General features: G+C 34.6%; 1 protein-coding gene across 2 annotated transcripts; it reads left to right on the plus strand.

Annotated features, from left to right (window-relative positions):
* The first annotated feature begins 124 nt into the window (after positions 1–124).
* LOC128216417 (vezatin-like) lies at positions 125–12,245 on the plus strand. 2 transcript variants are annotated; one of them, XM_052922978.1, is made up of 14 exons: positions 125–194; positions 463–594; positions 1,079–1,198; positions 1,642–1,722; positions 2,362–2,507; positions 3,107–3,409; positions 4,381–4,539; positions 5,022–5,166; positions 6,039–6,123; positions 6,521–6,725; positions 7,025–7,206; positions 7,943–8,046; positions 9,940–10,017; positions 10,699–12,245. In XM_052922978.1, the coding sequence occupies exons 2-14, from the start codon at positions 574–576 to the stop codon at positions 11,950–11,952; spliced, it is 2,883 nt and encodes a 960-aa protein (XP_052778938.1). In that variant the 5' UTR covers positions 125–194; positions 463–573; the 3' UTR covers positions 11,953–12,245. The 2 variants fall into 2 exon arrangements, with proteins under 2 accessions (XP_052778938.1, XP_052778937.1); XM_052922977.1 differs by lacking the exon at positions 463–594.
* The last annotated feature ends 111 nt before the right edge of the window (positions 12,246–12,356 follow it).

The raw sequence follows: 12,356 nt of genomic DNA on the forward strand, positions 1-12,356 counted from the left end.
CTGAAAAGTCCATCTTAATCATAAGCTTACCTATTGTACTATTTACAGGGATTTCCTACAATTGTCCAATCAAATTAGAGGACGTGGTGTGGAATTTCCACACAGAGTAAAATGAGAAGTATTCCAAATGTGGCGGGAGATTCTGACAGCTAATCAACATGGATGACAATCAAGACGAAGATGTTATTTTCGAGGTAGATTTGCTTTTGGTTTCAATTATTTACTTGACAACATTGTAGTTAGTCCTAGTCTGGCTTCTGGGAAAGACTTTTTACTGTATTGAATAAACTCTTCGCCTAGTTATGGCCCCTTCGAAAAAGTAGGTGTATATTGCTTTGAACATGTCATTCCGTCGGTCCGTTGAATAAACCTTGACTGATGGATAACTACAGTACGCTAGGGCGGTCCTCGAACACGGTAAGGGATCAAGGTTGGCCATGACCAGAATATTTTTTATGTCAGTAGGTCAAAGGTTACAGGCATGCTGACCTCGAACACAAAAAGTTTGTTAGATTGATTTCTAGAATCTGCTTAGGCATATGGTACTCAAACATGGTTGGTCATGACTAGCAGATGACCTCCTTTGATTCTCAGGTAAGAATGTCAAATTCAATTCTTTGAACCTGTACACCGATCAGTAATAATAGTACGCTTAGACCTTCAGTTGTCAAACTTGTTGGAGATGTATATCATGACCTAAAATTACCCCACAGGTATTTAATGTGAAATGACTGATAAAGAGAGCATAAATGTTTTAGAAAAAGCTCTTGTGCTCTATTAATTGCTATCTGTCTGACAAGGCCCGATCAGGTACATCTGTGAGGTGACTGTGACAGCTCTTGTTAAATTTAAGTCCCTTGTATGTTCTTCCAAAAGGCCAAATATTGACGATTGCAAAAGTCTTGCAAACATGGTTAACCTTTTGCAATTTTCTTGAAAAGAATGTTCAAGGATAATGCCATATTGAAAGCTTCTAAGACTCCTTTTCAAACATATGATGCACAGTATAGCAGTTTTTTGTTCTTGCATTTTGTTAATCAACATTACAATAACTTGTGTACATTATTCATATCTTCAGGGTTCTCCATTATATGATAGTTTGATGAAGACTGGTTCACTCGCAGAAGAGCTCTATTTTGTAGAAAAACATCATAAAAAGAACTTGACCTATGGTGATGAAGAAGTATCTCCACAAAAGGTAACAGTTCTAAATATATTTAAAACTTAAAAAAAAAAATTTGTTAACTGTCATAATTTTTACAGTCATTTATCATTTTGCTTTATTTCTTGCATCCATTTGATTGTTATTTTTATGTATTCATAATAAAGCATACCATGTTAATTTAAGTGTGCTGTTGACAAGTTTTGAGTATACTATTGACCATTGATATAATTATTCATTATCATTGTTAATTATTCAAACCAAGGAGTTGTTAGTTCAAGCCAAACCAAGGGTTAGGTACTTTTTAATGAACTTGAAATTTACACCAGTACTAGTATAAGTACCATCACTGTATTCACAGCAAACAAACTTGAGCATGTTTCTATAAGCTACAAGCTTTTTATTTAGTAAACTTATAAAATGAAAGTATTTGTTTGAGAAAAAAAATAACATTATTAAGCATTGATTAACATTTTCAGAAGCCGAGAAGTGTTTGGATGAAAGCAGTGTCTTTGTTTCATTTGCTGAGACTTTTTGTATCTCCAAAGGTGTTCGATATTGTAAGTCATTGGTTCAATTATCAATGGGTGGTTTTCTCACCATTTTTGAAATTTGGCCTTTCTGAGAACCGGTACTATAGAGAAATCCATTTGACTTTTATTGGGAAATTAAAATTTGCCAAGGAAAGAACAAGAATGCTGTAAGAATTAGCCACAAAGATAATATAATGTGATATAGTTTGTTAATCTAAGAATAAACCAACTCTTCCATCCAAAAATGATTTGAGGTCCAATATTTTGTTTTTATTCCAAAACCTTAATTGGGAAATTTGATGTCATATTTGGAAAAAAAGTGTATGTTTCTGCATTGGGAATTGGACTAAATTTGAGCCACATATTTGGTCAGAAAAACCCATGGATGTTACACATTTTAAGATACATGTATCACACATTTTAAGCTATCAATTTCAAACTAAGTGCATGTAAATGTTCACTTTCATAGCTAGTATAGAAGAAGGTATGGAGCCTTTACATCTATATATTGTCAGGAAATACTGTGAACTCTTCTAAAATAATTACTTATATTAATATGACTAAGATTTGAACAATGACTGTTCTAAATCTTTTGAGGGGCAGGGTGGGGGAAGTCATATTTCACAATTTCATGAAAAGCTAACATCGTGATTTTATTTGTTTCAGAAAAGCAATTGTCAGAAAGGCCTGGTAACAGTGCTGAAAACTAGCCCGTTACTACAAGAGGATGATGCAGACTTTCTTCACTGTTACATAAGGAATGTGGACCAGACTGAAACATGTCAAAATATACAGGACATTGTGTTCAAATAGTAAATACCTTTACCATTGTTTTTGTCAAGCCTGCTTGCGGTGAGTGAGCCATAGTTGTCTCAATGGCAGTTCAGTGCATCTGTCCATCCAGACTGAATCTGTCTGGGCTGTATCTTAACCATGCATTTTAGGACTTAAAAAAAAAACTTGCCATGAAGGTTCACCATAATGAGCAGTGTGTCACGCACAAGACTCAGGTCAGAACCTCAAAGATTAAGGTCACACTAAGATGTTTAATGTCAAAATGAGTACTTTTGATAGGACTAGTCTGGATTGAGCCTTATCATGGCTGTATCTTTACCCTGCATTTTACGATTTTCAAAAATCTTGTCAAAGGATCTGTCAATGGGCTTAGTTTAATAACCAGTCAGCTATATACTAGGTACACATTTATCAACATACAATTACATCAGATTTCGCTTGTATATGTACATGTATGTTTCCTGAAAAAAGCTAAGACACAGCAGGAATGTTCACATTGCTTTATTGTAAATTTTGTTTAAAAGTCTAAAAACCATACAGCTTACAATGGTGAAAAAAACAACACTATTGAAATGCATCAGACAGACTGTAACAGGCATTCATAATTTATTTTCAGTTTGAAGAACTTTTCAGTACCATACCTGTGTTCTTTCATATACCTACACATGTTTCGACCAAACGTCCTCTCGACAACTTCTTGGACAGCCCCTACATCATATTCTCTCGCAGGGATTTGTTCAACAACCCTCATCATTAGTGTGTGGCATACTGTGACAAGATTTCACCAAATATATTTGCATAGAGACAAGATTGACCAGGTTGAAGAGTTTCTAACCAGGAATAAGAATTTTACTATGGCCTGTAAGAAATGCTTGAGGCTCATACAGGAGACGGAACTGGTAGCAAGAGGTTTCACACTGTAAGTGTATCAAATCATACTTTCTTCCAGGGCTTTTTCTATAGTACCCAAAGCAAAATATAAGATATTTTTCCCAATTTTCAGGATAAAAATCCTAATAAGAAAAGAACGATTTTTTTTTTTTAGAAAGTCTTACCTGTACTGGTTCATTTTCAACATCCTCATAAATTATGTGATGTAAAGTTTTTTTGATAACTGAACTCGGAAATCATTGATTTTTGTTACATTCAGAGATCAGTATGAAATATTATCTGTCATGATTTATTGCAATAGATATATTTACACCCCAAGGATTGATATTTTTTTGGTCTTTAAAAGGGAAAATAAACTAATATTAAATCATTTCCTAATTCGCTGGAGACTAGACAGCTTTTTCTTTTAAATATAAAATTTCCCAATTTTGGCATTTTCATGACGCAAAATTTCCCAAAATGTCTAGGGTCTTTTTCCCAAAAATGGGCAGAAAAAGCCCTGACTTTTTCATTCTCTAAAATTAATCATTATATATTTTTCCTAAGCAATAATTTATTCATGTCGAATGGCTTTAAGAGAGGTCATTTTAGGAAAATCTTATGAACCCTGTCCTTCATAGAAAGGATGTTTCAACAGCTTTCCCTAGTTAATCCTCTTGTTATATAACTTTAAGAGTCAATGGGGCTAAGGAAAGAGAATTAAAAGCTATGTAATTAAAGGAAAGGGTTAAGAATATATATTATTAAAATTGATGTTTCTTTGAAATACTTTAAATAAACATATAAAGTGTTGCTTAAAGATCATTTAAATTACACCATTTATTTCAGACACAGTTTTTAAGTAAAAGATAATGAAAGACAAGAATAGATAATATAGAAAGGCAAGTTTTGGCAAATGTTACATTTTTGGTAATGCTTATATGTACAGGTATTTTTGTATATTTATTTGCTATATTGTTATATTTTAAGTACTTTTTAAACCTAAATTTCTGGTACCAGTGTCAGCCAGAGGAATCCCCTGTCAAGATTAGAACTAAACGGGAAGAACGATGTTACCATGGTAACAAGGCAGTGCCCAGGGCTAAGGAGACTAGTGTTCACGGTTGTCAGGGATGCCATGCTGACATATAGGAGTACAATACAGAAACTACTTGAACTGTATCCTTCCTTCATGGCATTTTTTACTGTATCATCATTGTTTAATTTTAAGTCATGGGTTTATAATTATCTATTATAAGACTATTTTTTGTTTTAAGTTTGTCTTGAACATTTTATATAAAGTTATCGTGGTTACAAAAGTAATTAAGCCTCATTATAATAATGCATTGACCCACTATGATTTTTTGTCACACAAATACAGTTGGCAACCTGTGTCATGGTTTTGTTTGTCAAGCAGTCAAGTTAGTAATTCTTATATTAGAATACAACCCTCTTTTTGCATCCAATTAAAATTGCAGATATGTGATCATTAAGTTCTAGGCTTATTTGTTCAGAATGTGTCAGCCACTCCGCTCTTTATAAGTCATAAAGATTTTACTTCATGTCATCAAACTATTACGAAGTAGTATATAATAAATTGGTTGCTTCCAATGTATGTACTATGTGTAAATAAAAAGAAAAAAACTTAACTTAAACTCTAGATATCCACTGGGCTCTGAGCTGGATGTCAAGGGAAGTTATCTAGCTTACGAACCCTTGAAGAGTTATGGTCCATGTCTACAGGAAGATATCGTTGATGAGGAGTTGTATTCTTTGACTGATGGATACTCTGTAGTAGCTTTGAAAGTAACTAGTAAAGCATTTTTGTTTACTTCAGAATTATACTTACCATAGTTTTAACAAGATTGTTCCATTTAAAAGAAGCTGTCAAATTTTTGTTTGCTTTTTTGTTTGTCTACAAGTCAAAGTCCTGTCATAGTACAGGGCTTTTCTTGGTCATTTTTGGCTGATGCCATTGGAAAAAAGGTCAGAAAATTACAATGAAATATATATTTATCACTACTCTCAGTGTGTGTATACCATGTGATATATTACGCCATAAATGCTACATCGGAAGGCATCATTTCGCTTCAAATGAAACCTTTAAACAAAAATAACTTGATTATTTATTCACCATTTTAAATGAAACATAGCACAGTCTATGCCATTTCCATAGCCCAACCTTCGGAGTTTGATTGAGAGTTAATTTCACTAAATACTTTCACAAACCTTTTCACACAACCGCCGACTGATGTAGCAAAAAATATTTTGGAAACAGGATTTTCTAAGAGTTTGAGGAAACAAATCACCAGATCAAACTCAGTCTGGTCTCTTGAAATGGCATACACTAACCTGAAAAAAAAAGAAAAGGTATCTTTGTTTTAAATCATCACTGAAAGTAAAAAGTAGCCTCCCGATTAAGCCTTCATGACGTATTTTATCTCGTTGTATACACACACTGTATTTTATTATGCAGAAGTGTTTAAGCAATTTGAAAAATTGATTTATTTATAAAAAAATCAAATTAATCAAAGTTCATGACATCAAGTGTGTTCTTTGTAAGACCGGAAGATTTTGTTGTGGCATTCATAAGTTCATAAAAATGCTTTTGAAAAATTGAACATATAGAAAATGACTTCATGTAGTTTCCAACTTTTACAAAGAATATCTCATTTCAGGGTGTATTTCATCTCTTCACATTGCACCAGTCTGAGATGATTAAATCCCTGGCTCTAGTTTACAACAGCAGTGTGGACATCCAAGGTAACGTAAGTCATAGTATGTTCAACAGGCTTGGCACTATCATTCATCAGTTTAATATGTGCTGTTAATCATTAGCATTGGAAAACACTTTGAATTATAAATCTTATAGATCTTTTCTTGCTTGTAGACAAGCACTTCAGGCCTGTTTCCATAAGATAGCCTAGTCGTAAACCTTATGCTTGTAGACACATGTAAAGTAATGTGCAGAAACAAAACTTTTAACGTTCTTACCATATTTTTATTGAAACTGAGTTATGCCAAAAGCAAGGTAACGAATGGAAATTTATAATCTTTAGCATATGATATTGTCCCTTTTTTGTGTAAAACATGTATTGTAGATTTTTCTGTTTTTTAGTCAGTGATGACCACTGTAATACTATACTTTATTTTATTCCAGTGGAGAAGTTACACACATTTCTTATGGATACTGGTGACAGCCTAACCAGTTGGACTGGTTCCCTGCAGAAAGCCTATGATTTCAACAACAGCAGTTGGCAAACCACTGAACCAGTCAGCAGAAGCCCTCCACAGCACTCAGATGGTGAAAATGTCCTGGTGGCGGTACACAGTCTGGACCTTCACCTGCAGGCTGCCTTGAAAAGGTCTCCTTTATTTATCTGATTAAAAAAAAAAAAAGAGTAATAATGATGTTTCCATAAACTGATCGTTGTTGTTGTTTTGATTATGACCAAACATGAGTATCCTGCTTGCTTTTAGTTCTACTTCTTATACAGTTAAGAGTGAAACACTATGTGTATAAAAAGAAGCAGCTATGTTCTTCTAAAAAATAATTGGGATTCCTGTACATGTAAGTAACTTACTCTGGGTAACAGCTTTTTGCCGCATATAGGGCTAGAAGTGTTTCTTAATATTTCTTAGTTTATGTCTAATTTGTTTACAGGGTGAGAGAACTGTCAAACCAATTAGAGCAGTCCAGTGATGAGGGCCAATCAGACGCCAATCTCAAGTCACATGACTTCCCAAGTCTTATGCTGCCAATCAAATCAGAGCTGGAGTCTTGCAAGGGATGCTGGGAAGAAGCTCTGTTAAGAATTGAAAATGTCACTGGAAAGGTCAAGAAAGGTAAACTTCTCAGCGATTATACACAAATTTTGTACCCTGGTACTAGTTATGGTCTTTAAATTTGTTTAAAGATTGTTTTTTTACTTTTTATCAGAAAGAATATCATTGGTATCATTTGGAACAATAGTTGTTACAGACAACTTACGTGTATTCTAATTCAATGGCAAAAATACATTACCGATAAAATTATGGCCGTTTGTATATTTATGCGCCACTGGGGGGAATATTTATTTTCCCTTGTCGTCCGTTCCTCTGTCCATCCAAAGTGATTCTCTCTATGATTCAGTCTATAAGTATTATGCAAACTTGTGTCATTCAAAACTTTAAAACTATTTTACCTAGTTAGAGTCATGAAACATTAGGGTAATGTTGTTGAGATGAAGTTGTGAAGCTGCACGTAGTAAGGAGAGATTTATGGCGCTTACCACAATTGGCAAACTTTTCTTTATTTCAACTGTAATTGGAATTGAAATGACAGTTTGTCCAATCTTTCAACATCAAAACATTGTCTTTGCATTATTTTTATCCTGATATATTTATTCATTTATATATTATTAATAATTATAATTCATGTACACATTAAATCCTTCCATATAATGATACCAAAATAATATGTGGTCAGAAGGCATCCAAATTTCACCAAACCTTACATCAGATACCTTAAACCTGTCATTTTGTGTCTAGTGCATTAATTTTATCTTTAAAACCCCACACTGTTTCGTTACTTTATCTCCAGATGTCTCACCTGAAGGTGGTAACAGTGCAGAGAAAGTGGAGGATAAACCTCCCCTGGCCGAAAGTCCCACCAGAGAGGTTGAAGACTACATTATTGAAGACCAGGTAGGGATGTAGGAGACATACTGATATTTTAAATGTTTATTGAATTTATGTGTTGAGATTCACTCTAACATAAATACCAGAGCCTTATTCCAATTAATTATTTCATTTTTATTGGTGATCTATTGATAATAAAGAAACTGATTAAAACTTAACAAACTCACATTTCCTAACATTTTTTTTCCAAATTAAATGTCAATTAAGTATCATTTTAGTGAAATACAAGTATCAATTATAAAGAAGCTTATAGAAGTTAACCCCAGAAGTTAACTTTTGGCATGAAATATAACTTCAACGTTAGTTGCTCATGTGGAGGAATATATTGAATCTTACACAGAAACAAACAACTATTCTCTTCATTGTTATTGTTATCATCATTAACATTGTTATTAAATACTTGTGAAGTGTACAAGGGTATGTGAAACAAAGTTTCAAATAACTTTTTAAGCATGAAAAAAGCCCATTAATTTTAACTAGAGCTGTCACAGGAGTGACGAATACCCCCAAATGCCGCCTGGACACAGGAATGGCAAACCATTCCTATGAAAAGAGGCCATAACTCCAAGGTTACTGCACATTGCATCTTCTTTTATCATGCATGTATTGTTTGTCCGGAAACCGTTTTTCTATTTTCGTAACAGTGCACAAAAACCTTTACTCCACTGGCCCCATTTTCAATCACAAGCATTGTCTTCACAGAGGCTGCCTATACAGCAAGTTTCATCACAATATCTCATGCCCAATTAAAGTTATGAAGCAGAAACCATTTTTCTATTTTTAGTAACAGTGACCCTGACCTTGGCCCCACCAGCCCCAATATGGAACTTGACCTGTATCTTCTGATGTTACACCTGTGTACCAAAAAATGTTCAAACCTGTCAAGCCTTTCATGAGTTATCGTCCGGAAACCATTTTTCTATTTTTAGTAACAGTGACCTTGACCCCACCAGCCCCAATATCGAACTTGATCTGTATCTTCTGATGTTACACCTGTGTACCAAAAATTGTTCAAATCCGTTTAGCCTTTCATGAGTTATCGTCCAGAAACCGTTTTTCTTTTTTTAGTAACAGTGACCTTGACCTTGGCCCCACCAGCCCCAATATCGAACTTGACCTGTATCTTCTGATGTTACACCTGTGTACCAAAAAATGTTCAAATCTGTCAAGCCTTTCATGAGTTATCGTCCGGAAACCATTTTTCTATTTTAGTAACAGTGACCTTGACCCCACCAGCCCCAATATCGAACTTGATCTGTATCTTCTGATGTTACACCTGTGTACCAAAAATTGTTCAAATCCGTTTAGTCTTTCAAGAGTTATCGTCCAGAAACCGTTTTTCTTTTTTTAGTAACAGTGACCTTGACCTTGGCCCCACCTGCCCCAATATCGAACTTTACCTGTATCTTCTGATGTTACACCTGTGTACCAAAAATTTTTCAAATCTGTCAAGCCTTTCATGTGTTATCGTCCGGAAACCGTTTTTCTATTTTTAGTAACAGTGACCTTGACCTTGGCCCCACCGGCCCCAATATCGAACTTACGGAAACCGTTTTTCTATTTTTAGTAACAGTGACCTTGACCTTAGCCCCACCAGCCCCAATATCAAACTTGACCTGTATCTTCTGATGTTACACCTGTGTACCAAAACAATTTCAAATCTGTCAAGCCTTTCATGAGTTATCGTCCGGAAACCATGAAAACCGACAGACCGACCGACCGACCGACCGACCGACAGACCGACCGACCGACAGACAGACCGACCGACCGACCGACCGACAAGCTCACTCCTATATACCCCCTCAAACTTCGTTTGTGAGGGTATAATAAAATTTTGAATTTATGCCCAATTGAGAGGTTTTAATCACATTACATTACATGATGTGCTCTGACTTGCAGGTGTTTGAGGCGTACACAGATCCAAATGAGGTTATATCTGACCACCAATGGGAGAAACCTTTGACAGCAGAGGAAAAGGTAGAGTAACCCTTTTGTGTACCACTATATTTAACATTCCAAAGAAGTCCGGGCTCTCTTTGACAAATGTTCTTAAAAAAGATGTGACTGTGTCTTATTTCAAGTTTATCCTACCAGCACAACACTGTATAATTTTGAACTGCTGTACTATGGTCAAACAAACACCTTAATTTACAAATAATCTCAATTGTTTACTTAAAACCAACCAGTTGTTGAAATAAGGTGATTCATAAAAGCATGAATAGATAAACAAGAAAAAAACATTTCTTGAAAGTGTTTTTTCCAAAGCTCACTGCAAATAAAGATCTGATAGAAGTGCAACTGTGTCTTTTTCCATATGTACATCAACATGCTTAACATGGTTGAGGCCTAAAAAAAATGCATTTGTTTCAGGTTTTAAAACCCCACCTACGAAATAGGCGCCGACCCTACCATTTTTATAGTCAGTTAGTAAAAAATTGAAATGTTTAAGAGCGTGTTTTAATATGTAGTCTTAAACCTTTTAAGCTTGATACAGAAGATTACTTTTACACAATTCTCCAATGAAAACAATAATGTTCTTACATAAAGACTAATTAAAATAAGAAAAAAAAGCCTACCTACACTCCCTGTTTTTGAAAAGGATGAAACCCTGACCAAACTTTTTTTTTTTGCCTCATTTTTTACTGATTTTCTTTAAAGGCCAAAAAGAAACGGGAAAGAGAAGAAGCAATGCGGGTGTTAACAGAGCTGAAATCTGTGATCTCCGTGAGGGCAGTGGAAGTGAACAAGAGAGAGCAAGCAGCACTGAAGAAGATGTATCCGCAATACCAGGACGACTCAGAGACTGCACAGTCTAAGGAAGAGAGAAATGGTATGAAGGAAGGAATGGTGGACAACTTGGGACATGCAACTGATGGTGGATATAAAAGTTTAATGGGGAGCAAAGATGTTTGTATTGATGGTCATGGTAAAACTGACCACACAGACAATGACACCAATGGTGGTCAATATACTAAAAAGGAAATCAAAAATGGTTGTACTGATAAAAGTGGTAAAACTGACAACAAAGTCAATGACTCTGATGACAGTGGTAAAATAGTTTCACAAGATAGGAAAGGTTGGAGTGTTGAAAGTATTGATAAACATGAACAGAAAAATATTGATGGTGATAAATGTTTTCAAGAAACAAGAGGAACAGAAGTTGCTGAATCAGAACCTGAGGGCATCAATAAATATGATGATAATGTTGACCAGAAACGTTTTGACATTTTTGATAAAGATAGGACTGAAGGAACACCAGCTAATGATATGTCTGCAAAAACTGAAATTTGTTTTAAAGATGAAAAAATAAAAGATGACTTGAAGGTCAAATTTCATTCAGAAAACCAGGATCTAGAAGATATAAGAACTAAAAGAGATGTTAATTCTTATGTGTCCAGAGCTGGTGTTAGAAGAATAAGGAAGAGTAACATGCTTGAAATGTGTGAAATGTGTGATTCAGACTCTGACACAGAGGCAAACAAAGATATAGATTACTATTATAATGATTCAGATGAAGAAATTGAAGATTCAGGAAGAAGAATAGGACTTCCTTTAATGGATTTAATTGGTAATAGAAAGGATAAAGAAGTTGAACCTGAAGAGTTTGGTAATGAAAGTGACAGTGAAAGTGCAGATTTAGATGAATTTAGGACTGATGTTAGAATGCCAATGTTAACACTTGAAGATAGGTTAGGTAAGCTAGCAGGTGGGAACTATGGTTTTTCATCAGATGTAGCCTCGGCTGTGGCTGCAAGGTCAAGAGATTTGATTGGTTTAACCGAGGAAACATTTGGAGGTGAAGTGTATGGGGAGTTGTCAGAAGATGAGGCAAGTGTTGGTGATGGAGGTTCTGATAAAGATGTGGGTATAGATGCTGATGGGTTTCATGAAAAGGATGAACAAGGGAAATAATGACAATATAAGAATGTTGGCATAATAATAGGGATTGGTATTTTTAAATTTCAATCTGTACTTAAGTGTTAATTTTATTTTCTTATTGGTTCCATATTTTTAAATTTAAACGAATTTGTTGAAGGATGTAGACGACAATTAAGAAATATTTATTACTTTTACCATATACTTTTTGTTTAATTAATTATTTTGTGTTATAGAATATAACTAGTAGCATACATGTATGATGTACATGTAAAACAAAACTTGGTGCATTCAAGTATCGAAGGGAAAATAAAATTGATAAAAAAGAATCTGTATTTTTGAATTGGTATTAAAATGTGTGTCACATCACAGGAATTTTGGCAGGAGTCAATTTTCATCTGAAATTTCCGGGATATTGATTGGAGGAAACCTGGCGGGTG

This window comes from Mya arenaria, chromosome 14, assembly GCF_026914265.1.
Source record: "Mya arenaria isolate MELC-2E11 chromosome 14, ASM2691426v1".
NCBI classification, from domain to species: domain Eukaryota; kingdom Metazoa; phylum Mollusca; class Bivalvia; order Myida; family Myidae; genus Mya; species Mya arenaria.